The sequence below is a fragment of the Rattus norvegicus genome, chromosome 17 (genome assembly GCF_021556685.1).
Source record: "Rattus norvegicus strain SHRSP/BbbUtx chromosome 17, alternate assembly SHRSP_T2T, whole genome shotgun sequence".
In the NCBI taxonomy this organism is placed as follows: domain Eukaryota; kingdom Metazoa; phylum Chordata; class Mammalia; order Rodentia; family Muridae; genus Rattus; species Rattus norvegicus.
The window spans coordinates 72,808,547-72,836,419 of record NC_141550.1 but is presented as its reverse complement, the minus strand read 5'-3'; the positions used below and the strand labels follow the sequence as shown (position 1 = coordinate 72,836,419).

General features: G+C 38.5%; 1 protein-coding gene and 1 long non-coding RNA gene across 52 annotated transcripts in view; one reads left to right on the top strand and one right to left on the bottom strand.

Moving 5' to 3' along the window:
- LOC134482872 (uncharacterized) overlaps positions 1–27,873 on the top strand; it is a 52,020-nt gene that overhangs the window by 7,705 nt on the left and 16,442 nt on the right. For 42 of the 50 annotated variants that reach the window (XR_015641755.1, XR_015641766.1, XR_015641760.1 and 39 more), the window contains one exon: positions 27,526–27,645. The exons of the other annotated variants lie outside the window; for them this stretch is intronic. This is a non-coding gene — a long non-coding RNA (uncharacterized LOC134482872). The remainder of the gene's footprint in view (positions 1–27,525; positions 27,646–27,873) is intronic. 50 annotated transcript variants of the gene reach the window in all.
- Positions 958–22,035, bottom strand: Akr1c19 (aldo-keto reductase family 1, member C19). Of its 2 annotated transcripts, none has more exon segments than NM_001100576.1 (10): positions 958–1,233; positions 2,286–2,368; positions 9,371–9,536; positions 9,790–9,899; positions 11,231–11,353; positions 12,029–12,106; positions 13,367–13,483; positions 14,259–14,426; positions 16,556–16,677; positions 21,924–22,035. In NM_001100576.1, coding segments are annotated over 9 exon segments (972 nt in total). In that variant the 5' UTR covers positions 16,640–16,677; positions 21,924–22,035; the 3' UTR covers positions 958–1,190.

The window sequence follows — 27,873 nt, the reverse complement described above, 5'->3', positions numbered from 1 at the left end:
AGACTTTTGGCTGTTTTCAAGAGTCTGGATAATGTTACTTAGCCAACATCAAGTAGATCATTGATGTTTCCATAAGTGAATGTGAAACTTCATACTGCCACACTTTTATTATTATTTTTTTGGTGTTTTTATGGAAGTTGCATTTACTTGAAGTTGTACTTTATTATTATGAAAATGAAACTAAATAAGAGGATACTTATGTCAGGTAACATGGAGGAATAAATCTGGGGCCCAACTATGAGTTTCAACCTACTGAATAGCATTAACGGTGCTAGAGAGTACCTTTTATGCTCTCAGAGGAGAAAAGTGATCGTCAATAAATATCACTCAGCTACAACCCTGAAACCTGCAACAGTAACTTGCCTGCAAGACATAGTTGTGGAACAGTGGTACAATTGTTATGGAAGGAGCCAACTATGCTTTGTTAGAATTAAGGCCTACTCTACAAGTTCTACCCATACCTGACACTGTTTGTGAGGCCTAGAACCTGGGACTAGATAGGTCCTGGGAACCAGGGGGAACTTAGAACTCTTACCCTGCTAAAGCAACATAGCATCAGAATGACTCTGAATGAAATATTGCTATACCCAAAGATCAGGCCCTTGTTCAACTTTCCTGTCACCTCATGGGTCCATACTATTTCTGTTGTGTCTCACCCACCAATCCAGAACTCTATTATTTAGATGCTGTGAGGGAAAGCCAGGCATTTCTGGTCTGTCTTTCTAAGAATTTCTCACCTTCCATACTGAGAACAATGAACTACATGCAATGTGTCACAGGCCAGATGAGCCCTTTCCTAAATACCTGCTAAGTGCAATTTCCCTAGACCCAAATGTCTCCATCCACCACTTCCCCATAGGTTATCCCTTCCTAAACTCTATCCCCAGGCTTCCACAGAAGTTAATCTTTGGTATCAATGATTCAAAAAGAAACAAACCACACAAGAAACACTGACAATCCTGACCAAAGAACTTTATAACAAGCGTTCTTTCAAAGAATGTTGAAAATGTAATGATTTATATTCTGGACTGGTGGACCCAGTTCTGGATGAAAGAGTCTGGTCAGGCAGCTCAGTCTGAGTAGAAGTGACAGAATATGTCAACTCAGCAGCATCTGGGATGTAATGCCTATCAGCATTCGCACTGGGGACATTGAGACTGTGTGGAGAAATCAGGTCACAGGTCTCCACATTAAAATTCATCAGAAAAGGGATATTCCGGGTGTCCCTGGCCACTAAAAAAGAAAAGAAAAGTGTAAAACATTAACACTTGGATTTATTTCTATGGTGGCAAAAGCAGAAATCTATGACGTTATCACTCGAGTTGACCACGTTGTTTTCCTGCCCGATTGTGGAATATGCTATTTTTTTATTTTCATAAACTTGACTATGAAGGAAATGTTTTAAAAATATTATAACTGAAAATTTCAAATTAAATGTCCTTGCCAAGATCAGAATGATATAGGGAGACAGACATTCACAAAACGCTCCTTTCTTTTGGCTTCTACAGTCAGTCTGCCAAAGCACAGAGGCAAGATCGGGCCACATTTCATTCAGCCAGTAAAGGCGTAAAGGGAATATCCTGTTATATTGAGTCTGAACATTAGCCATTACACAGTAATGTGGATAATGCAGCTTTTAATTCATTCATTTTTATGCACTACCCATCAAATGCAACACATTTTGTTTCATTCGGATAAAGAATGTCATTGATAAGATAGATTTCTCTGTCTAATGAGCAAGGTTATCAGATAATTTGTAGATCTTTATGCCTTAGCAACCTTAAAAACCATAAACTGACAAAAATCATTACTTACTAAACTATTTAATAGGTGGTCGGAATTCCTGAGTGTTTGCCACTCTCTGACTTTCCACCCAATGTCCCATGTTATCCTTCATTTTGGTCTATTAATAAACAACACATTTAGCAATGATAGTACACATGTTTGTCTTTGCAAACCATTTACCCCTTTAATACCATGGCCTCCATGGGACAATATGTGTCAAAACCTGGCGAGAAACATTTTTAGTGACTGTCTTTAATCAATGAGGGGTTGCCCCTGCCCCAATTATTTTTCCCTTGGTTTTACATCTCTTTCTGCATAACTTTTATCTTCAGTATTAACATTTTTAAGTCAAAAATGAAAAGTAACAATTGTTAAAATAACTGTATTAATGGCAGCTTTCAAAACACTAATGAAGTTTTTGGTTTTCTGAACAAGCATTCACTGGAAAGGAAAAGACACAAAGTAAAATAAATTGTGGCATATTAATCAGAGTGACTTACAATGGAGCAGGTGCATATCTTAAATTTCTGTCCAGGCTATCTAGGATTTTCATATCTTCTGAAGGCAGCTCAAATTCAAACACCTGTTGAAGAATTAGCAACACTTTAGGACACTCCACATTTGCGATTCTCAAAACCCAAGTGAATCACATTTCATTCTGGAAGGCGATTTTTTAAAAATATACAAAACATGTTCTAAAATGTATTAAAGATGTCGAGTATTCAAAGCGTGTCAGATAGCAGATTAAAGAAATCATTTTTCTCACATGATGAAGCAGCACAATATAGACAAAGGGAGCTTCAGCTGATGCAAATTTGATGCTATTCAAAGACCACAGAGATGGTTTCCAAGGACACTAAAGCAATTTTCTGAACCATAAAATTTGAATATTTATGTGAGTGCAATCAGCTTTCTATAATCCACATGATGAACTGTCAAAATATTAACAATGTTCTTTACAACACAACTTCATCCAAGAATTAGACAAGTATTAATTTTATAATTTCCAAGGAACAAAGGGTTTGACTTGTAGAGGATATCCTCCATGAATATAAAATAATTTTTACTAATTTTTTTAAAACTAATCCTTTTCTTTCTCTAAAAATTAGTGATAAATAAATACAACAGAGGAAGGTAGGGAGAGATAAGGAAAACAGAAGGGGAAATGAGAAGGGATGAAGGGAGGGAGGGAAAAAAGAGGGAAGAAAGAAGGGAAGAAGGGAAGAAAGCAAGCTGAAAATGTCAACACTCTAACAGTGGATCCACCTAGTAAAAAGCAGTGAGTGAACTTTTCTTTAGATTTTAAAGAACTAAAGAACTGAGAATACATTAAGTCATTGTTTTTGATAGATGAGTAGATGTACAATATTTTTTGTATCCATTTTTTGTATTTTTGTATTCCTCTGTTGAAGGGCATCTGGGTTCTTTCCAGCTTCTGGCTATTATAAATAAGGCTGCTATGAACAGAGTGGAGCATGTGTCTATGTTATATGTTGGAGCATCATTTAGGTATATGCCCAGGAGTGGTATAGCTGGGTCCTTAGGAAGTGCGATGTCTAATTATCTGAGGAACTTCCAGACGGATTTCTGGAGTACTTGTACCAGCTTGCAAATCTACCAACAATGGAGTAGTGTTTCTCTTTATCCACATGCTCGGCAGCATCTGGTGTCACCTGAGTTTTTAATCTTAGCCATTCTCACTGGTGTGAGGTGGAATCTTAGGGTTGTTTTGATTGCATTGCCCTGATGACAAGAATGTTGAACATTTCTTTAGGTACTTCTCAGCCATTTGATATTCCTCAGTTGAGAATCCTTTGTCTAGCTCTGTACCTCATTTTTAATAGGGTTATTTGGCTCTCTGGAGTTTAACTTCTTGAATTCTTTGTATATATTGGATATTAGCCCTCTATCAGATGTAGGATTGGTAAAGATCTTTTCCCAATCTGTTGGTTACTGTTTTGTCCTAACGACAATGTCTTTTGCCTTGCAGAAGCTTTGCAGTTTTATGAGGTTCAACTTGTCAATTCTTGATCTTAAAGCATAAGCCATTGGTGTTTTGTTCAGGAAATTTTCCCGTGCCCATGTGTTGGAGGCTCTTCCCACTTTTTCTTCTATTAGTCCCAGTGTATCTGGTTTTATGTGGAGGTCCTTGATCCACTTGGACTTGAGCTTTGTACAAGGAGAAAAAATGGGTCATTTTGTATTCTTCTACATGCTGACCTCCAGTTGAACCAGCATCATTTGTTGAAAATGTTTTTTTCCACTGGATGGTTTTAGCTTCTTTGTCAAAGATCAAGTGACCATAGGTGTGTGGGGCCATGTCTGGGTCTTCAATTGTATTCCCCTGATCTACCTGCCTGTCTCTGTACAAATACCACACAGTTTTTTTAATCTCTATTGCTCTGTAATACAGCTTGAGGTCAGGGATGGTGATTCCCCCTGAAGTTCTTTTATTGTTTTGGATAGTTTACACTATCCTGGGTCTTTTGTTATTCCAAATGAATTTACAAATTGCTCTTTCCAACTCTATGAAGAATTGAGTTGGAATTTTGATAGCAATTGCATTTAATTGCTTTCAGCAAAATGGCCATTTTTACTATATTTATCCTGCCAATCCACGTGCATGGGAGGTCTATCCATCTTTGGAAATCTTCAATTTCTTTCTTCAAAGACTTGAAGTTCTTGTCATACAAATCTTTCAGTTGCTTGATTAGAGTCACACAGAGGTTTTTAGATTATTTGTGATGATTGTGAAGGTTGTTATTTCTCTAATTTCTTTCTTAGCCTGTTTATTCTTTGAGTAGAAGAAGGTTACTGATTTGTTTGAGTTAATTTTACACCCATCCACTTTGCTGAAACTTACCAGGCTTAGTAGTTCTCTGGTGAACCTTTTGTGGTCAATTAAGTATACTATCATATTATCTGCAAATAGTGATATTTTGATTTCTTCCTTTCCAACTTATATCCCTTTGACCTCCATTTGTTTTTGAATGCTCTGGCTAGGACTTTGAGTTCTAAATTAAATAAGTAGGGAGAGAGTGGGTAGCCTTGTCAAGTCCCTGATTTAGTGCTATTGCTTCAAGTTTCTGTCCATTTAGTTTGAAGTTGACTACTGGTTTGCTGTATATTGCTTTTATTATGTTTAGGTATAAACCTTGAATTCCTGATCTTTCTAAGACTTTTAACATTAAGACCTTAAGGGGTGTGAATTTTGTCAAATGCTTTCTCAGCATCTAATGAGATGATCATGTGGTTTTGTTCTTTGAATTTATTTACGTAGTGTATTATGTTCATGTATTTGCATATATTGAACCATCCCTGCATTCCTGAGATGAAGCCTACTTGATTATGATGGATGATGGTTTTGATGTGTTTTTGGATTCTGTTTGCAAGAATTTTATTGAGTATTTTTGTTTTCATATTGATAAGGGAAATTAGTCTGAAGTTCTCTTTCTTTGTTGGGTCTTTGTGTTGTTAAGTATAAGCATAATTGTGGTTTCATAGAAGAAATTAGCTAGTGCTCTGTCTGTTTCTATTTTGTGGAATAATTTGGACAATATTGTATGAGGTCTTCTATGAATGTCTGATTGAATTCTACACTAAACCCATCTGGTCCTGGGGTTTTCTCAGTTGGGAGACTTTTAAAAACTACTTATATTTCCTTAGGAGTTATGGGACTGTTTAGATGGTTTACATGATCCTGATAGAACTTTGGTACCTGGTATCTGCCTAGAAAATTGTCCATTTCTTCCAGTTTTCCATTTTTTGTCAAATATAGTCTTTTTTAGTAGGATCTGATGATCTTTTGAATTTCCTCAGATTCTGTTGTTATGTCTCCCTTTTCATTTCTGATTTTTCTTAATTTGTATATACTCTCTGTGCCCTCTGGTTAGTCTGGCTAAGGGTTTATCTACCTTGTCGATATTTTCAAAGAACCAGCTCCTGGTTTTGTTGATTCTTTGTATACGTTTTTTGTTTCTACTTCGTTGATTTCAGCTCTGAGTTGGACTATTTCCTGCCATCTGCACCTCTTGGATATATTTCTCTCCTTTTGTTCTAGAGCTTTTAGGTGTGCTGTCAAGCTGGTAATGTATGCTTTCTCCAGTTTCTTTTTGCAGGCACTCAGAGCTGAGTTTTCCTCTTAGCACTGCTTTCATCGTATCCCATAAGTTTGGGTATGTTGTGCCTTCATTTTCATTAAATTCTAAAAAGACTTTAATTTCTTTATTTCTTTTTTGACTAAATTATCATTGAGTAGAGCATTGTTCAATTTTCATGTATATATGGGCTTTCTTTTGTTTTTGTTGTTATTGAAGACCAGACTTAGTCTGTGGTGACCTGATAGGGTACGTGGGATTATTTCCATCTTTTTGTATCTGTTGAGATTATATGGTCAATTTTGGAGAAGGTACCATGAGGTTCTGAGAAGGTGCATCCTTTTGTTTTAAGGTGAAATTTTTTATAAATATCTGTTAAATCCATTTGGTTCATAACTTCTGTTAGTTTCACTGTGTCTCTGTTTAGTTTGTTTCCATGATCTGTCCACTGCTGAGAGTGGGGTGTTGAAGTCTCCCACTATTACTGTGTGAGGTTCAATGTGTGCTTTGAGCTTTAGTAAGGTTTCTTTTATGAATATAAGTGCACTTGCATTTGGAGCATTAATGTTCAGGATTGAGAGTTTGTCTTGGTGGATTTTTCCTTTGATGAATATGAAGTGTCCTTCCTTACCTTTTTTGATAACTTTTGGTTGAAAGTTGATTTTATTCAATATTAGAATGGCTACTCCAGTTTGTTTCTTGGTACCAATTTCTTGGAAAATTGTCTCCAGCCTTTTATTCTGAGCTAGTGTCTGTCTTTGTCATTGAGGTGTGATACCTGCATGCAGCAAAATGCTGGATCCTCTTTACATATCCAGTCTGATAGTCTATGTTTTCTTTTTTATTGGGGAATTGAGTCTATTGATGTTAAGGAATAGTGATTGTTGTTTCCTGTTACTTTTGGCATTAGAAGTGTAATTATGTTTGTGTGGCTCTCTTCTTTTGGTTTCTTTACAAGGAGATTACTTTTTTGCTTTTTCTAGGGTGTAGTTTCCCTCCTTGGGTTGGAGTTTTCTATCTATTATCCTTTGTAGGACTGGATTCGTGGAAAGATACTGTGTAAATTTGGTTTTGTCATGGAATATCTTGTTCTCTTCATCTGTTAATGGAGAGTTTTGCTGGATATAGTATCCTGGGCTGGCATTTGTGTTCTTTTAGTGTCTGTATGACATGTGCCCAGGGTCTTCTGGCTTTTACAGTCTCTGTTGAGAATTCTGGTGCAATTCTGATAGTTCTCCCTTTTATGTTAATTGGCCTTTTCTCCTTACTGCTTTTAATATTCTTTCTTTGTTTTGTGCATTTGGTGTTTTGACTATTATGTGATGGGGGGAATTTCCTTTCTGGTCCAATCCATCTGGAGTTCTGTAGGCTTCTTCTATATTTATGGGCATCTCTTTCTTTAGGTTAGGGAAGTTTTCTTCTATAGTTTTAATGAAGATTTTTACTTTCCCTTTAAGTTCCCTTTGCTCTCTTCTATACCTATTTTCCTTAGGTTTGATCTTCTCATTGTGTCCTGGATTTCCTGGATGTTTTTGGTTAGGAGCTGTTTGCATCTTACATTATCTTTGACAGTTGTGTCAATGTTTTCTATGGTATCTTCTGCTCCTGAGATTCTCTCTTCTATCTCGTGTATTCTGTTGGTGTTGTTTGTGTCTATGACTCCTGATCTCTTTCCAAAGTTTTCTATCTCCAGGGTTGTCTTCCTTTTTGCTTTCTTTATTGCTTCTATTTCCATTTTTAAATCCTGGATGGTTTTGTTCAATTCCTTCACCTATTTGCTTGTGTTTTCCTGTAATTCTTTAAGGGATTTTTTTGTGTTTCCTTTTTAAGGGTTCTATTTGTTTACCTGTGTTGTCTTGCATTTCTTTAAGGGAGTTATTTTTGTCCTTCTTAACATCCTCTATCATCATCATAAGATGTGATTTTAAATCCAAATCTTGCTTTTCTGGTGTATTTGGATATCCATTATTTGCTTTGGTAGTAGAACTGGGCCCTGATGATGCCAAGTAATCTTTGTTTCTGTTGCTTAGGTTCCTGTGCTTGTCTTTCACTATCAGGTTATCTCTGGTATTAGCTTGTCTTGCTGTCTCTGTCAGTGACTTGACCCACCTGTAAGCCTGTGTGTTAGCATGCCTATGTTCTTGTTTTCTCTCAGCCAGTTCTCAGTACAGATCGCTGTGGGGCTGGGTCAGCTCTGGGCACAGCAGAAACTGGAAGGGTCCTGTTTGAGACTGCTCCTATAAGTCCTGAGGCTTCTAGGCAGGTTGCTTGGAACAGAAGAACTGGTCTTACCTCTGCTTTCAGGCGTGTCAGCACTTCTGATGACTGGTTTTCAGCTCTGGGAGTGGCAAAAACTGGAAGAGTCCGGCCCCTAACTGCTCCTAGGTTTCTGTGCACAGAGGGCACAGAGGGCACTAGGTGGGTTCCTCTTGGGCCAGGGATATGAGCAAAAGTAGTTGTCTCCTCTGAGCTCTCAGGTTGTCTGTACTTCTGAGAGTCCAGTTCTCTCCCCCATGGGATTTGGGTACAGAAAGCTGTGGGATTGGCTCAGCCCATATTTTTAACTCTTAATTAAAATATAATTACATACTTTCACTACCACTTTTCTCTTCCTCTCTAGGAGTCTCACATGTATCCCTGTTAGTCTCTCCCATATTCATGTTCTCTTGTTCTATCACTACACATATACAAATACACACACGCACACACAAATACACCCTGCTTAATCTACTCAGTATGTAAATATATAAAATATCCAATAAAAAGAAAATTAAAGATCATCTGCATAGGCAAATCTTCAAGAAAAGAATATTCACTTAGTCAGTGAAGCAAGTTCACAAGAAATAAATACATCCACATTACAATGTATGAGTACAGGCCTGGAGCGAGGGCTCAGTGGTTTAGAGCACCAGCTACTCTTTCTGGGCAAGTTCGATTTCCAGTGCCCACAGGGCAGCCCACCACCATCCACAACTGTAGTTCTAGTATGTATGATACCATTTTCTGCCTTCTGCCAGCAAGCACCAGGCATGCACAGCTATATAGATATATATGCAGCCAAAACATCTATATACATAAACTTAAAAATGAATAACAAAAATAAAATAAAAAATAAAATATGTGACTATGCAGGCAGAGTACAAAATAAAGCAACAATAATCATATCAAAATAGCTATCCACACTTACAGTCTCATTTCAGCAAAGTGCAGAGATCCACTGCAAAGGTGCTGTTCACAGTGCAAGTCTGACTTAATGCTGGATCCTAAATCTTTGTGCTCTCTCTAAATCTAAGTCTATCAAGGTTAGCTTGACATTTGAGCTTAGTTCAGAGCACTTCTGAATGCAAATGAAATTTCACATGTTTAGGAAATGCGAAGGAGATTGACTCAAAAAACAAAAATGCCTTGAGAGATTTCAAAGAAGAAAATAGTAGCGAGATAGTGAGACAGTGTATAGAGTCCCAGATGTCCACGGACTCCCTATTCACCTGTATGTTCTCTTTTATCTCATTCTCTTTGTAACTCTGGGCAAGAACGACAATTCCACGTTGAAGTTGGTAGCGAAGGGCAATCTGAGCAGAGCTTCGCTGGTGCTTTTTTGCCACATCACAAAGAACTGGATCATTCAAGAGAACTGGGGAGCTTGGGTCTACCCTGGAAGAAGAGGCAGAAATCTTTAGTTTCAAAAGTTGAGAGTCTTTAGGAGGCTTTGGAACTCATAGGGTACCTTCTCAAATCCAGGGGGTCTTCAGAGGACTCCTTGGACCAGCTATATTTCCACCATTGAGATCTCCCACAAAATGCAAATTCTACCCTCTCTCTGAGCAAGTTCAAACTGAGCTTCTGAAAATTGAGTTTATAGTACTGGGAAGACTTCCCCAACTGGTGTTTGAAATAAATGTCTTACCATCGTTTAGGTCGTTGAGATCCAAGAGCACAGTAGGCAACTAGAACAATGTCCCTTGACTTACAGTAGTTCAACAGCTTGCTCTGGTTCAGGTAGAGATGGCATTCCACCTGTAGACGGACAAAGATATATGATTATATGAGATGCTAACGTTAATGTAACAGAGAAACATTAAAGGTAAGTAGCTTAATAAGAAAATGTATTGTGTTTAGTTTATCAATATAATTTCCTCTGTGTCTTTAACACTTAATTTCATTTCTATATGATCGATATGACACAAAATAATTTTCCTGTGACAATCCAATTCTATGAATCATATCTTGGAGTTTAATTCTATCTTGCATTACAAACAGAAAGCATAGTGCTGGCTTGAAGATGCCTCTAGAAATCACTGAGAAATTTAAATATAGGCATATTCAAATTATGTAAGAGAACTATTGTTAATGTCTCTAAACAGAAATTTAACAGTGTCTGATAACATCTTCACTCTTGGGAGATGTTTTCTAAGCTCTCTGAACGTGAAAATCAGAGGATCTGCTTTGAGCAAGTTCATAAGAATGTTGCAGTAATAGGGCCAGTGACATGGTGCAGTGGGTTAAGATCTTTGCTGCCAAGCCAGAACTGAGCTTGCTCCGTGAAACCCACATATTATCTTCTGTCCTCCACATATCTACCATAACAGACATACACACACACACACACACACACACACACACACACACACACACACACAAACATAAACACACACACATACAAGCATAAACACATACACACAAATGCAATTTTAAAAATTAAAGAAAATACTTATATTTCTGTTTTACATTTAATTTGTATTTACTATATTATTACATATTTTACATGGTGTATATATTATATTTTTATAATTATTTTTTTGGTAATCTTAAACATTTATTGCTTCTCTGTGGTACAAACATTTAAACTCTTGTGTATTATATCTTTTCTCTTTGTTTTTTTAAATCGGATATGAAATATTTATATAACTATAATTAAATATTTTATATCATAACTATAATTCAAATAATATAAATATATATAAATGTATATTTAATATATATTACAAAAATAAATGTATATTCATTTTATTTAATTAAAAAGTAGTAAGAAATGTATGTACATATACATATATATGTATATATGGAGATATATTTTCCAGATCAGGATGAATCTACTTTTATCCTTAAATACGCCTACTGACAACTGCTTCCAGGAACACTTAAAATCTTCACATTCTGTACCTCTTGGGCACAATGTATGCCCTCATTTTCACAAAATTTTAATAATCCAAGACTATATTTTAAAATCTCTAAGTATCACTGATCTTAGAATCTTCTTTTCTATGAAAATAAGATGAATTAAAAAGCGGCAACCAGACTGGAGGCATCAGAATAGAAATAGGAAATGTGAGGTAAAGAGTTCTCACCTGGTTGCACACAGGCTTGTATTTGAGGCCTGGCTTATTCAGAATTTTCTCCAGCTGCCTGCGGTTAAAGTTGGACACCCCAATGGACTTGGCCAATCCCGCATCCTTACACTTTTCCATGGCCTAGGAATGAAAGAGTTGTTTTGTTTGTTTGTTTGTTTGTTTTTGTTTTTTTGTTTTTTTTAGATAAATTCTTTATTTTATTTATGTGAGTACACTGTCGCTGTCTTCAGACACACCAGAAGGGGTCACCAGATCCCATTGCAGATGGTTGTGAGTCACTATGTGGTTGCTGGGAATTGAACTCAGGACCTCTGGAAGAGCAGTCAGTGCTCTTAACCACCGAGCCATCGTCCCAGCCCGGAAGAAGTTGTTAAGAGTTGTATTTTTATCAAGATAGTTAAAAGAACAGTATCCAACTCTTCACATATAGCTCATTGGCAGAGCCCTTGCCAGAGTGTGAAAGACTCTGAATTTGATCATCACACTAATGCTGAAAAAGTCGACCTGGGGAGACACTGACTGAATGATCCCTGAAGATAACAGAGGAAGGAAGTGTCAACCATACAGAATCCCTGGGTCCCTCCTAAGAAGCAGTGATGATCACACTGAGTATCATGGTAGAATCTAGTCATTCCTGTTGTCCTGAATACTCCACTTCCCACTATAATGTCGTACGAACTCCAATAACACAAACTGTAAATCTGAAGAAAGCCTACACCCATAGGCACATTCCAATATTCTCCTATACCCCGCGGTCCCTTCCTCACCTCCGTTGTTCCTCTTCCAACTACTCACCTCCCATGTGGCACAGAGATCCACTGTGTCAAATAATGTTTTCCCATTCTCATCTTCTGGAAACATATCTTCCCCCGACTGGAATAGAAGCAGTCTGCATGTTGATCTGAGTAAACATGGGTGTCTCATAGGAATAGCTAGAACTGGAACACTAAATATTAAGCAGAGCATCATTCTACATATTTATATTTACAGAATGATTTGCATATGGAATTATAAGGAGTATTTTTAGGTGCATGATTTAGTCTCTTGAATAAATCATGCATTTTTAAATATCTATTATTATTATTACTATTATTATTATTATTATACAGTATTCTCACAGATCTGCCTGTGGTCTCCTAGCTGATATCTATTATTTTGTCACTTCTCATTGATACTTCTGTGTCGGGAGCCATTTTGCCTAGTTCTGTGACAGCCTGTCTGGCAGAGTCAAGTCAGGTCAGGGTCTGCTAGCAGATTTCCTGGCCTGCTGATACATAAAACAATAAGAGAGGATACACTTGAAGCTCAAGGAAAGGGGCTGAATGTTCTGTTAATCTTGGAGGAAGGAACAGGGAGGAATAGGGAGGCCTTGGGATGCGTACAGATATCGAATATACACCAGCCATTGTCTCTGTGGGTGGTGACATTGTAAACCACGATGCTGTAAAGTATATAAAGCCTAAGAGAGCTAAACTCAAATCTGCTGCAGTACCGACTGGACAGTCCTCCCATTTCTAACCTTTGTCTCGGAGTCTTCTTTTCTGTCTTTTCTATAATCCTCACTCCCGCCTCAGAGGACTGTTCAACTTTGTACTGGCAGGACCAGTACACAGTATCTGCTGAGATATTTCTCTATCTTTGAGAAATTCAGTAGTCATACAAACTTCCTATTATTTCCAGCAATAATGAATTTGAGTCCTGACCCTGGCCATCAGTGGTCTTTCTCTATCTGGGCAAAAGGCAACTAGATTCACTAAGGATGTAAATCAGGGTGATATTCAATACTAATTTTGAGGGTAGAAAATTCACAGATGCTATAAGAAGGTAATAACCCAGAAACTTGAACTATCTCAATGTCACAAGGAAACACTGAATAAATCCAAATATCTACTAATGCAATATAAGAAATGCTTCAACAGTGGCATTTTTGAAGATCAGTTCTAAATCTATAATTCTAGAAATTGTTTGGGCTTCCCATGTTATGATCTTTTGTCTAATCTACATCAAATAGACTACATAACACAGCAACTGAGATTACAGGAAAATATAATAGAAACCTTTCTTGATCATTGGGAAAAATAGTAGCCCCGCCCTTGCCAAAGTTGATCAAGTCTGGTCATTTAAATTGCTTACCTTCATTTGCATTGGATAATGTATAATATAGAGGTCAACATAATCCAGCTGGAGGTTTTTCAATGATTTTTCCAAGCTAGATAGAACCATCTCTGGTCTATGGAAAGTGCACCAAAGCTACTTGCATAAAAGAGTGAAAGTAATCCTGGATTAGTAAATTCTTCACATGTGGAGGTTTTGTGTTACATAATAGTGATACATTTTGCACTATACAGAAAGTACTAATAAATACATTTTTTTGTTCTGTGGCTTCCATTAATGTGATTTATCCATATCATCATCATTATAAGATGCTTTCAATCTTTCAAAAATGAAAGACATTTTCTCAACAGATCAAACTCCCATCAACTAATAATAATCTTCAGCCTCTGGATTGTATCCTACGGAGATAAGAAACCGATTATTTATCTAATTATTCAATCTTTTCTTCCATTAAGGAATTGGCAGCCTATACCATTGAACAGAAGCACCATGTGAATGTTCTAATCTGTGATGGATACAAGTACATTCACTTTAATCATTAATATGAAAGTTGCTTTTTATTGCTATTTGATGTTTATAGGTAAAAGATAGTTTTTGGAAAACAACATATTGTAAAGCTATCTAGGAGATCTAAAAGTCACAATGTCATGGTTTATTGAATCCATAGCCCATGATAAAATATAATCAAGGCTTGGAAAAACAAAGGACTTTGAACTATGCATTCATAGATAGTAGGAAGCCATAATCTTCTTTTTTGCTTTTCCTATTGGAACTCACCTATGAATTATATGCAATTAAGAGTTGAACAAGAATGTATATTTTCCAAATTAATAATCCAATCAAGTAAGTGTTTGCTTGCTTATATTACATTGTAACTAATCTGTACACCTAAGCACTGCACACACAATACCTTTGTAGTGATGAATATGTCTTCTCTTTTCACAATGCCAGCTGCAATCTTGCTTTTAATAGCCTGCCCTACATGGTTTTCAGTTTGGTACACATAGGCAGTATCAATATGGCGGAACCCAGCCTCTACAGCTAAATGGATAGCCTCCAGTGGTTTATTTTCAGGAACCTGAAGGAAGAACAAAGGAAGTATTTAAAGACACAAAGGAGAGTGGCACAAGTAGATCCAACGGTCAGTTCTCTAAGGTAGAAGGAATTATACATTCTGAGGGCATTTTCATACTGCCTTAGTGCTTAATAAGAGTCTTGCTCCTGTCCACTGAAATCCCTGTCCACTGCCTGTAAAATAACAGAATCTACAACAGGAATTGTGGAGATCAAATACACAAGAGTGATTCAGGAGAATCATCTTTTCCTCATATCTCAGGTTAGGTGAGCTTTTGAGGTAGTGTTAATTTCACTGGGTCTTTCCTGGGTAATCACCAGAAGTTCACATTCATGACCTTTGTATACCCACATAGCAATTGTCCATCAGTGACATCAGATCACCTCAAATAGACCTCACACTCAGTGATTATTCTAGAAAGGTTTACGGGACTGAGTATATAGGAATAGTCCTGTTACAATTTATGCAGTGGGTCACAGATACAACACCACAGAGGAAGGGTGCTTGGAACAAAACAGAGAAGAAATACAAGTTTAGTGCTAGATTATCTGTCTTCCCTTAGTGAAAACTCCTAGGAAATACTGAGTTATTTTCTGCATCCAATTGTAACAATATATGGGAAATCTCATCTGTTTAGAGAGAGCTGGTTGTTCCTCATTTTGTAAATGATTATCCATGTTGGGTTGTTGGTCCTTAAAACAAAAGTTACTTTATTTAGTGAAGATATAACCTGACTTAAATTTAAAATTATTGCCTACTCTGCCAGATTTGAGTAATGCTGCAAACAGTCATATGTTAAAGAATAGAGTCAAACCTCTTTTGCAATTATATTAAAAACTTCAGAGAAGAGCATGGTACACTACCTTGAATACCAATGCTCACAAAGCAGAGGAAAGTCGATCTCTGTGAGTACAAGGTCCACCTGGTCTATAAGTTCTTCTCTCCATGAAGTTATAGTAAGTTAAATGGTGACTCTCAGTGCACAGCCCTGAAGCCTCCTCAGGTTGTCTTGCTGCAAACCTACTCAGGCTGAGACCTCGTGACACTTGTCTTCTCTTTCTTTTTCTAAACTATATTTTGGATTAATTTTATGTGTGATTGTTTGCCTTACATTATGTCTGCGAATTACATGCAGTCTGTGCCCTTGGAGGCCCATGTTGGATTACTAGAATTATGGATGGTTGTAAACCACCATATGGCTGCTGGGAATCGAACCCTGGTCTCTGCAAGAGCAGCCAATGCTCTTCACCATTGAGCCAGCTCTCCAGCCTTGCCTCTTTCCCTTTGTGTAGTCTACTTTTATCCTATAAAGTAATTAAGTCTCATCATATTTCTTCACTCTTGCTCTTTGAATATTTCAGACATGGTAAATTGCATTCAGGGCAGTTTGGCCATTGGTCCTCCCTACATATCTTTGTCAATCTTAGAGATAAGAAACGTACGAATTCAAAGTTAAAGGAATAATTCACTTATTTTAAAATTCCGGGATCTAAGGAAGATTTGAAAATATGAAATTCCTTCCAGGTGTGCAGACTCTCCTCTTTGGTCACTTCATTTCAGAGAACTTTCTGGACTACTGAATTCTACACTGAAGGCACAGTAGCAAAAACCAGCCAGCATGTCACCCTTACCATTTCCACCATCATCCCTTTGCAGTGTCCCCTCAGTCCCCACAGTTGAAAGTCATAAATGGAGGATTTACTTAACCCAAGTGCAGCATTACCTGTGAATTTTACTGACAGCTCCCCAACATAGATCTGCAATAGTCCTTGAACATTTTATAAACATTCAACATGCTGATTTCCCTCAGTCTTATATTATTTAATAGGGGAAAATATATAAACAGAGGAAGACCCTCCTCCCTCCTCCGCTATTAGCAGAGAATCAAGGAAGGTGATGGTGTTCTGGACTGGTAACTGATTCTTCTAAGAAGCCAAGACCAATTATTGAAATTATTGGTAAGACCTTGATACAGAGCAAAGTCAAACTATCTTCTACCTTGCACAGTAAAACAGAACCAGTTGATTCCCACAGAGTCACATAGGAAGTAAGTGACTTGACAGCTTCATCGATTCTACCCACCCTCAGACAATTGTCTGTTGACCTATCCACCACAATACTACTATTCTTACCTCTTCCGGTTTATAGGTGCCAAAGCCCAATGCAGGAATGAAGTGGCCATCGTTCAGTTTTACAAGTTGCTGTTTGGAACTCATTGCTTACCACTCTTCTTTCTAAGCAGGTTCTGCAGCTCCTGAACATTTGTGAAACAATCAACTTCTTGGCTAATGGATAACCAGAGGCACACCTCCTCTAATGACAATAATCTTTGTTATTCTATGATTAATGATTAAACAATACTTATGGCTGTCTAATGGTTAACTAGTGACAGGTTAATGGTTAACCAATATAAAAGGGAAGATAGGAAATTTAGAACTACTTCACCTGTGACTTGGTACCGTACAGATCATGGTACCAAGATAAAAGAGAATTTTGTGGTGAATCATTAATATCCATGATTTGTTTTAATTAAACTTTTCTTTTTGATGTATGAATTACTGTCAGGTTAAGGGACAATCGCTAATTGTTTTCAAGATGGAAATCTTGCAGGGATGGGAGTGTCTCAAGTCTCCCCTTGTTTCAAGCTCAACAGCACTCTAAGTTCTTATGCACAACGATTGAGCCAGCAGTCTAGCATTGAAGTTTAGCAAACAAGAAAGCAAGGACAGACTTCAGAATAAAAGCACACCAAGCTGGACAACAGTGGTCTTGATTCTGACGGGCACAGCTTTCTCTCTCTGTTGTCTCTTTCCTATGTGTGGCCACTTTTAGAAAAGGGGTCTTTATCCTTTGAAAGTCTATTTTACCCAAAACTCAGTGTAATAAATAAGGGATAGAATTTAGATAACCATAAAGTTGAAAAGCTCACTAAGAAAAAGTGTAACACCACTAGGCATACACTCTCATACGACGACATTCCTGAAGGCAGTTTGACCTTATCCAGGTAAAGCCAACCATCCTTGTTCTTTCTGTCCTGTTTGGGAAGCCTAGCACTGACCCGGTGAGAGTGAACAAATGTTAAAACCTATTTCATCCACCACCAGCATCTACAGAACCTACTGAGGGCTCAGAGTTATTTCAATTAAAGTGACCACTACCGTGGTTCAATAACCCTGAGTGCACAGTAGGAGCACTCATACTTTGGTGATAACCACCAGCTGTCTAATTGGACTTAAGGCACACTCAACAATGGGGGAAACAGTCCTGGTGTTCAAAGCCTAGCCAACTACCTAGGAACAGTGAAATCATAGACCTTTGAGCCGAACCTATAACCACCACTTGATTAAACCATTATAACCCATAACTACATTCTAAATACTTGTTCTTATTCTCAGAGTTAAATTTAATCTGTATTCCTGATCAAGAAAACTTCTCTATGAAGCAGATTTAGGCCATTATAGAGAGAAAATCACAAGTAACCAACACACACACACACACACACACACACACACACACATATACACATTCACACACACATATTCAAACACATACACACACATACATACACTCACACACACATATTCAAACACATACACACACATATTCAAACACATACACATATAGATACATTCACACACACATTCACACACACACACACACACACACACACACACACACACACACAATCTGTGGAGCCCAGTCCAAACTAACATATTTACAACATAACTCTGGTACCTAAGCCTCAGGGGTTACCTAAGACTCCTTATATCCTGATTTGAAGACACTATTGGTCAGCTAGCCTACTTTCAACATTAGGCTCTTGAAAATTTTAGGGAATAGGGTCAGTGGTTCACTTCCTATTCCTTGCAGGGTGAGGGCACAGTCACAAAGAACATCCAGATGAGGAAGCATAGACTTCTCCAAAGAAGGTGATTGTGATGGTCATGGTTAGCATCACTCAGTTACCAGCAGTCACATTTTGGGGATGGGAGGTGTTGAAGACACCAGTTGTAGCAGAATACTAAATAAAACAAGGATCAAAGACACAAGACAAAAATCAAACATGAGAAAGATCGTGCGAGCCGGTTAGTATACGTAACACGTAATTTATTTTTTAACTTAAAAAAGACTTGTTTCATTTAATCCAGTGTAGGCTATGATGTGTCTGATGTGGTCCAGGAGAGGTGTACAGTTGAATGCCAGAAGAGGGTATCGGATCCAGCATACATGGTTTTAAGCCACCATGCGGTTGCTGGGAGTTGAACTAGGGACTCTGGAAGAGCAGACGGTATTAAATCCTGAGCCGTCTCTCCAGCACAAAGATTTGCCTTGAATCTTTGAAGGTGCATTGATGCTTTTTTGCATGCATGCGTGTTTCTGTGAGAATGCCATATCCTCTGGAACTGGAGTTACCGACAGTTGTGAGCTCCCATGTGGGTGCTGAGAATTGAACCCAGGTCCTCTGGAATAGCAGCCAGTTCAATAATACCTTTTGAATAACTATTTAAAAAGTAATCTGTTGAATTCTGGAACAAACCAATTTGATTGCCCATCAAAAGAGGGGCAGGGACTGAATATGGACAACAACATAAGAAATGAGAGGCTATCCAGGGCCATCCCTGTGTAAATAATGTTAGAAGAACATCTGAAAATATTTTATGGGAATCAAGAAAGGATTTATCTGGTGAGGCCAGAGGTTAGAGTGGGTGGAGGAGATGAAGCTGTCAAGTTACCTACTTCCCATGTGACTCTAGGAATCACCTGGTTCTGTTTTTCATATTGATTATTGGTTTCATACGATTCTGAGTGTTACTGAATCTTATATTCCAGATGGGTGTGGCCATTATAAGAGCTCCCAAAGACCTTGAACAATGAATTATCACACAAGAGAACACATTAACACACACAGAGAGATTGAGAGAGAGAGAGAGAGAGAGAGAGAGAGAGAGAGAGAGAGAGAGAGAGAGAGAGAGAGAGAACAAAACCTACTTGTCTGCTAATCTTTTAATTGCAGATTGGGACACGAAATGTCTGTCCCAGTGAAGGACTTTGAGAGATGATTGCAAATGGTTACTTTTGCATGGAGGGTCAAGCAAGGACAGAGAAACTACTGGTGCCTGCTGGACAGACTTGCTGATGAGTGATAGCAGGCTGTACCCAGGACCCTTGTGCTACCACCAACATGCAAAGCATTTCCCAGACATTAAAATGGGTATCAATGAGCAACAGAAACCAGTTCTTTCTCAGCTCAGAGTGATCACTGCTCTCATTCATAAATAAGACTTTCAGAGGGTACACTTAATATTGAAGGGCTACCACCCTTTCAAATTTCAAATAGTTTAATGACCTCCATGTTGCAATAAGACCAGATTGTACTGAATTTCATTCCCCACAGAACTTTTTAATTAATATCATTTGTAAGTGCTAAAAAAAGAAGAGACTAGCTCACATGAATAAAAACTTCATATTGTGATCCAATCTGCAGCTTTTGCAGAAGTTGGAATTTCCTTTAAGGATACAAATTAGAACAAAGAAAACCTTTTTCTTTCTTTTTCCCTTGCAAAGAAGATCAAGCAGGATGATGGTAATGTATTTAACATAAGAGACTTAAACATAAGCCTTTATTTTTATAAGTTGCTATTTTTTTCAATGCCTGAAAAACATGTCAATAATTGTAGTATGGTATTTATTTTGGCTTCCATTTAAAGACAAGTCTTTTACCCCCAGTTCATAGTAGAGTCAGGCTTTATTGCAAAAGGAAACAGGTTGCCTTGCCCCAGTTCTTCAGGGTGGAGCCTAGGGGGTATCCAATGGGATAGGATAGGCCTGATTCCCCGTCTTACAAATAGAGGAAAAATGAATCAGAAAGGTAGAGGCACCACCTCAAGTGAAGTGACCCTGTCCACTCAGCAATCCTCCAACTGTGGTTGGGGTCACATATTTGCTATGCCTGCTCTAGCCTCCAGGGGGCAGTTCTGGATCTCTTTAGGTGTCACCAGGGAACTTCCTCTTGAGACTGAACAGTGACCACTCTCTTGATCCTCAACTCTCTCCCATCATGCTTGGCCTATCCTTCCTATCATCGACCAGCCCATTCAAACATAAGCTCGATGATCCGAGTTTCTCCTTCAAAATAATGGTCTCCCTTTACAAGTGATTAGACCTAGTGTTTTAGCTTGCCAGTTTCCTCACAACTTAGCTGGTACCCTGTCATCAAACAATGGGGTCCCTACTTTGTTTAGGGGTGAGGATTTAATAGACTTTTTATAGAATACACACGAGCTGGGAGCATGGCTCAGTGGCATAGTCTGTGGCTAGTGTGTACAGGGCTCTGGGCTCAATTCCCATTATTTGAACTCCTGAGGTAGCTTGGTTGGTAAAGACAACTTCTGTGGAAAACTGGAAACCTGAGATTGATCCCCCAGAGCTCACATAAAGATGGAAACACAAAACCAACCTCCAAAACCATTCTTTGACCTCTCCATGCATGCCATGGCATACATGAGGCATAACCACCATGCACGTTCAGACACAAAAGTAATGAACATAATAATAATTAAGAATAATAAAGTAATTTCAAAGAAAACCACAAGTATCTGAGCAGTAGGAGTAAGAATCCCCCTGTAAGGGATGAAGGCAGTTAAGGGTCAACAACCTTCAAGTTTCCTAAGGCTATGCCAGGGTTTCATAAGAAAGGGAGGTTGCTTGGTTAAAAAGACATTGCATTCTGCAGCTCTGAGAACAAAGATCCTCCAGACCTCATCCTTATACTTAAAGACTTGTATCTTTCCCAGGTAGCAGATTGCAGCATCAGAAAAACCAGCTCTGGAGACTTTTGACATGAGAGAGGAAGTAAAAGGGTTTCATTTGGGCAAAGGCTGTAGGAAAAGGAACAAGTTGATGTCCTTGTTTATTCCAAATTATCAGTAAGTATCACATTAAGAACAAACCAAAGGCAGCTGTCCTTAGGTTGTTGTTTCAAAAAAAATGACAGAAAAAAATAAAAAGAAGAGGAGGAGGAAGAAGAGGAAGAGGAAGAAGGAGGAGGAAGAGAAGAGGAAGAGGAAGAAGAAGAAGAGGAAGAGGAAGAGGAAGAAGAAGAAGAAGAAGAAGAAGAAGAAGAAGAAGAAGAAGAAGAAGAAGAAGAAGAAGAAGAAGAAGAAGAAGAAGAAAAAGAAGAAGCAGCAGCAGCAGAAGCAGAAGCAGAAGCAGAAGCAGCAGCCATAGCAGAAGGAGTAGAAAGAGAGAAAGAAACCCACAGACTGGGTGGCAGAGGCAATTAAAAAAGGATTATAAGTAGTGACAGAAGAGGAAGCAGAGAGAGAAAAGCACTAAAGCTAAAGGAGTCTCATATCAGAAAAAGCAACAAGAAGAAGTTATTCAGTACACGTAGGAAACATGAAAGAAGTAAGAAGAGACAAGTAGCAAAGAGAAGCAGAGTCCTTAGGATGGGTGGGCTAGGGAGGGGAGAAAGGTCCCCTTCAGCTAAAGATACTGAACCTGTATTGAGCACCAGATGTCCTGGGGGAGGTCTCCAGCTTTACTCTTGGTTCTTCTGAATTCCAATGTGAATAATGTAGATGGAATGCACAACAGAGAGAGCAGCCAAGAGTTTCATATTAGAAAACAAGGAAGCAAGACTTCTCTTCAGAATAAGAGCAGGCTGAACCCAGCAGCAATGCCTGGAGCCTTGCAGGCAGGGACTTCTATTTCTCCTCTAACACTTTTTCTGCCTCTCTTCCAGGGAGGGCACTTCTAGAAAAGAGGCTTTGTTTAGAAGCCCATTTTTTCCTCTGTATAAAGAGTTGTTGGAAGTTCAAGAATATGTATAGGATTTTAATTACACATAAAATTAAATAAATTCACTGTGCATGCTTCCCTGGGCATGCCTGTTTAGGCTGACCCAACAACTACCAACTATTTTTATTTATGTCCTGTTCATGGGTATAGGCATGGACTTGTCCCTCCTGCCTAAATTTTATGTTTGTTTAAATTTCAAATCTTTTTGCCATGAAGAAGTGGCTATATATTTAGACCAAACACAATTTTCTTACTTTTTCTAGCTGTAATTTCAAGGGAGGAGCATCTTGTTATGTGAACCCAATAATCACAGTCACAGAGATTTTTCTAGGTGCAAAACATCCATTAGCTCTCTTACCATAGAAGCCAAGAAGCTTCTGGTCCCTTTAAGAGTGCCTTGTGCAGACAATCAGTCCCTACCAGGGCTTCTGCAGCTGTGCTGGACTCCAGGACTCCAAAGGCCAAAGGCCAAAGGCCAATTGAGACTGCTGCTGCTCTTTTGTTTTGAAAATGAGTTAAAACTAAATTAACAGTTGATTGACCAACCATTTTTCCTTTGGAACATGAAGCACAAAACAAACAATCAAACAATGAAACAAAAACAGAGACATGGACAGATTGGTGCACCAAGGACAGACAATAGACAGAAGGAAGAGAACTAGATGTCCCACCAAAGGGACCCAGATATCTTACCTAAGGGACCAAGAACCAGAACTAAGCATTCCTCCAGTAGGAGCCAGAGAGGAAGCAGGATGTCTCCCAACCTCCTCCTGTCCAGAGGAGAGCTCTGAAACAGCTTACATTCATTTTCCTTCTCTTTCACCAAAGTATCCTTGGATAGGTGGGAAGGAGTGCTCTTCTCAAACTCATTCTCTCTCTCTCTTTCAAGTCTAGAGACTTAACTATCTCTAATTGGGGTACAAAGACTTAAAGCATCTATGAGAATTATCTTGGCTCCTCTAAACACACACACACACACACACACACACACACACACACACACACACACACCATTTTACCACTACCTTGTCCCTTCTTACAATTACCACTGTCCCAAATCTTTACTTTACTTTGTGCACTTCCTCCTGCAGTGTTCTTCACTGTGTCCTCCTTACTGGAGCTCCAACATTGAGGTGCCATTTGACTAAGCCTGCTCAGTCAATCAACAGGTTCTCCAGGGCAGGAGCAAGAAAAGTGACAATTAGACAACACTGTAGTGTGACCCCAGCCAATTCTGAGGCTCAAGACAGTTGATTTTGTCCAGTCGTGTTTATACCACCTTTAAGTACATGCAAAATAATAAGATCATTTCTGGGTCAAGGAACAAGCAAGGCAATAAACAAAATCCTTTAAACAACTTTCTAGAAGCTAGTCAGGATGACCAAGGCAAAAGGACTGCCACACAGACCTCACTAGAGCATACTCTGAGCTTTGCATTAATGCAAATGTACATGTTCTTAATCTGAGCCTATTTCTTGAGTCCTGGACAAAAGTCAGATTCCCACTTCTTTTGTCTTGGCCTGATGTCAAATCTCTGCCATGTTTCTAAAAGTGGCCCCCAAAAACTCTCCACACTTGATTACACAATACAAGAAACAATGAGCCACAACTATAGGTCTCACAGAAGCTATGATATTCTACAGAGTTACTTTGTCCCTCTGCAGCTATAAGAATATTAAAAACAATGGACTACAAGAAGTTAGAATTCCTCCCAGCAACCTTACACTTGGAGAAGGAGGGGCTAAGATTATAGGATTAGCCAGGTGACAAACCTTGTCCCCAGGAGAAAGATTTATGATATATTTAGAACATCTTTCAGGAGAGTAAGACCATATCTTGAACCACAGTAAATAGTTTTACATGCTCTACACAATGTTAGTAGTTATTTCACCTGGGCCAACAGAGATGGGATGTAAAGATTCTCCCATCTCTGTCTCCTACCCAGCTATAGAGACACTGGGATTAAAGACTCAGGCTACACACAGGCTTTTAACCTGGATTCTAGGAATCTGAATTCAGATCCTTATACTTACACATGTACCACTGTAATGAGAATTATTTTTCTTTTTTTCGGAGCTGGGGACTGAACCCAGGGCCTTGCGCTTGCTAGGCAAGCGCTCTACCACTGAGCTAAATCCCCAACCCCTTGTTTTCTTTTAAAACACAGTTACATTATATGAATATATTTTTTTGTTTTAATCCCAGGTGTGGAATGTAGGTTTTCTTCAGTTTGTCCACAGCCATTAACTATGATTTTCTAGTGCTCTAGGAGGTGCATAATTTTTGCCAGTTGCAAATAGTTGAATTCTAGGGACATTGGAGAAGGAATTAATGTCACAAATTGGAAAGGAGTAATAGGTACTCAGAAGAAGAGGAGGAGGAGGAAGAAAAGGAAAGGTGAGGAGGAAGAGGAGGAAGAGGAGGAAGAGAAAGGAGAAAATGGAAGGAAGAGGAGGAAAAGAATAAAAAGGGGAGGAGAGAAAAGGAGGAGGAGAGGAGGAGAAAGAAGATGGGGAGGAAGAAAAACAAAGTGGAAGAAGAGAAGAGCAAGGAGGAGAAGGAATGAGAAGAGGAAGAAAAGGAAGAAGAGGGAAATGAGGAAAGGAGGAAAAGGTGGGGGAGGAGTAGGAGGAGGAGGAAGAAGAAGAAGGAGGAGGAGGAGGAGAAGGAGAAGGAGAAGGAGAAGAAGGAGAAGAAGGAGAAGAAGGAGAAGAAGAAGAAGAAGAAGAAGAAGAAGAAGAAGAAGAAGAAGAAGAAGAAGAAGAAGAAGAAGAAGAAGAAGAAGAAGAAGAAGAAGAAGAAAGCAGCCACTGCTGATTCTACTACTCCTGCTACTGCTCTGCTGGCTGCTTCTGCTTGCTGTTGCAGTTTGACAAGAAGTTGGGGATATCCTGATGGACAATGATTAGAGTAGGCCCAAGAGACAAAGTCCCTAATCAGCAGAGAGCAGCCTATAGAGGTCAACTCCCCCTTTCATTTCTAACCTTCTTTCTCTCCTATCTACTTTTAAGGAATTGGGAGGGATTAGGGTGGAGAAAAGATCAGAAAGGAGGTAGAGGTATAAGAACACAGTAAAATAATTTAAAGTAAGCCAACAAAACATTTTATCCACAGAGCCATCTCCTCAGCCCACAAAGCCTCTTCCTAATCAGACATGCACTGAAACAGTCAGATATCTTACAGGACATGCTCACAGTAGTACACACAGAGAGGGCATTAAAATGACAATTGAGTGTTTCTGACTTTTTGACTCTCAAGAATCTAAGTTGAAAATTGAAAAGAAAAATAAGCTTTTCAACCTCCCTTACTTGGCAAGTACATTTTTGCTTAGTAATTATTGTGCTTAGTCATGACAGTGTAGTGAGAACATTGCAGTAAAAGAGCAGTAGAGTCATGATTAGATGTAGAATGATTAACTACTGTTGTAAACTGCGTGCCAAACTGAACCTTAGCACCAATTATGACTTTCACCTCTTCTACAGCTATCAGGATCTATCACTGTGGTCAAATCACAGACGACTATGTAATGTTAGAGCTCATAAAAGTAATTCATAGAAGAGTTGGGAAGCATTGCATGGCTGTGAATGTTAGAGCATCTGTATAGGATTTGAAAAGTTGCAATAATGTGAAATAATTGTAAGTGGAGCATATAGATTTTACATCAATGAAGAATGTTTAAATACATGAATAAGGCTTTTAATGAATGTTTTCAAAGAGCGGGGAACATGTTATCATCCACTGTCACATGGTTATATTGTATGTGTGATAAAAACAAGAAGACTTGAAGTTTTAAGCAGTCATTATTTCTGAAGTTTTGAAGGGTACATGGTTGCTTTATGTACTATTTGCTTTCTCAGGAATTATAAACACATTTTATCATGTCCAATTCTAAAAATGGTTTCTTTACAAACAACTAGGTAAGTCTGAGAGCAGGAGAAACAGTCTTTCCCAGGGAAGACTATACTAATTGGTTATAGTATACCAAATGGTAAGTCTCAAAAAAAGTGTATACAAGCAACATTATATAGACTCAGAAAAAGGTATTTATGTATTAATAAATATATGTATATATTAATATAGGTATACAACAACAATTTTAAAAAAGTATGAATTTGAAAGCGAGGAGAGAAGGCGGCATATATGGTATATGAAAAGGCTTAGAGGAAGGAAAGGAGATGTTACTAATTATATTAAAATCTTTAAAACATGAATGAGAGAATATTAATTTATTTTTATTGATTCTTTGTGAATTTTAAACATGCAACCTAACACACTCATCTCCTAGTCCTTCCATATCTTCTCTCTGTCCTTGTAACATCCCCCACTATAGAAAATAAAAAATAAAAGATTAAATAAAAACTTCTTACCATGGAAGCTGTGGTAAGTTACACTTAGTCACACAGTATACACTTTTGCCCAACCAGCATTTCTTGCAAATGTTCATTACAGTGAGCCATTGCTCTGGTCCAAGGCCTCTGGTTTTTGCTATACTATCAATACTGGACCCTCACTAAGACTCATCTCTGTTATCCTCCTGTTGTACTGATTCATGAAGATCCTGCCAGTTTAGGTCTGCAGAACTGGCCCCTTCAGAAGCTCCAGCAGCTCATAGACAGAGTAGATGTTGGGGTGGGTCAACTTAAAGTCCTGGATCTGGGCCTGGATCTGGGCCTGGATCTGGGCTAAGCTAGGTTGCTTAGCCTGTCTGATTTCTAGTGCCTCTACCACCAGAGTCATCTCTCCCCCACTGAACCTGATGCTGCAGGCCATATATCCAGACATGGCCTTCAGCAGTAGCATGGGCCTGGACATTACCATGGCCTCAGGGGGCAGAGCAGGCTATTCACATAAGGCTGTTTCTCACTACTGTCATCTCTCCAGTTGTGCCTCTCTTCATATCACACAAAACACTCCACCTCTACCACATACTTGATCATCACAGAGACACTGAATGTGCCCCTGGCAGTCTTGTAGTAGTCTGCACCTATAGGTAGCCTCTCAAAAAATTAAGCTAAAGAGCTTATCCTTTAATTATGAGAATGAATGGAATTTCCCAATCAGAAAATGGCATTTTTAACTCTATGTCAACTGTGTTTACTCCACAAACTCAGTTTCCCTCTGCCTCCTCTGTCACTACCGTGTTCATTATTACACTCCTCCTACTTGCTCTCATAAAGGCAAATGTGGATTTTGATAACTCATAATCCTTTTTCCTGAACTCCAGCACATTCCCACCATTGTCCACATTGGAGGAGATCTGAATATTTTCTTTTTTAATCCTGGTACCCTTTCATCTACTTAGACATTATACTATATACCAGTATCTCCATTTGAATGTCCTGGACCCAAGAAAAGAACTGGAACATTTTGCTCCGTGTACAGCAACTTCAAAGTTGCTCTATCCTGCCCACAGTCTGCACTGGTAAGTTCTCTTCTTTGTAGAAGCTTTGAGGATATGGTGAGAAATTGAAAGCAAATGTTTAAAAAATTTAAATGTGATTACAAATGGAAAACTGTATCCCATAAGTAAGGATCTTTATTATGTAATTTATATAAATTATTAAAATTCTTATAATCTTATATGATAAACGCTTAGGTCTTCTTCTGTCCCTAAAACTGTGGCTGTATCCAATGGTGCCTTCATCAAGAA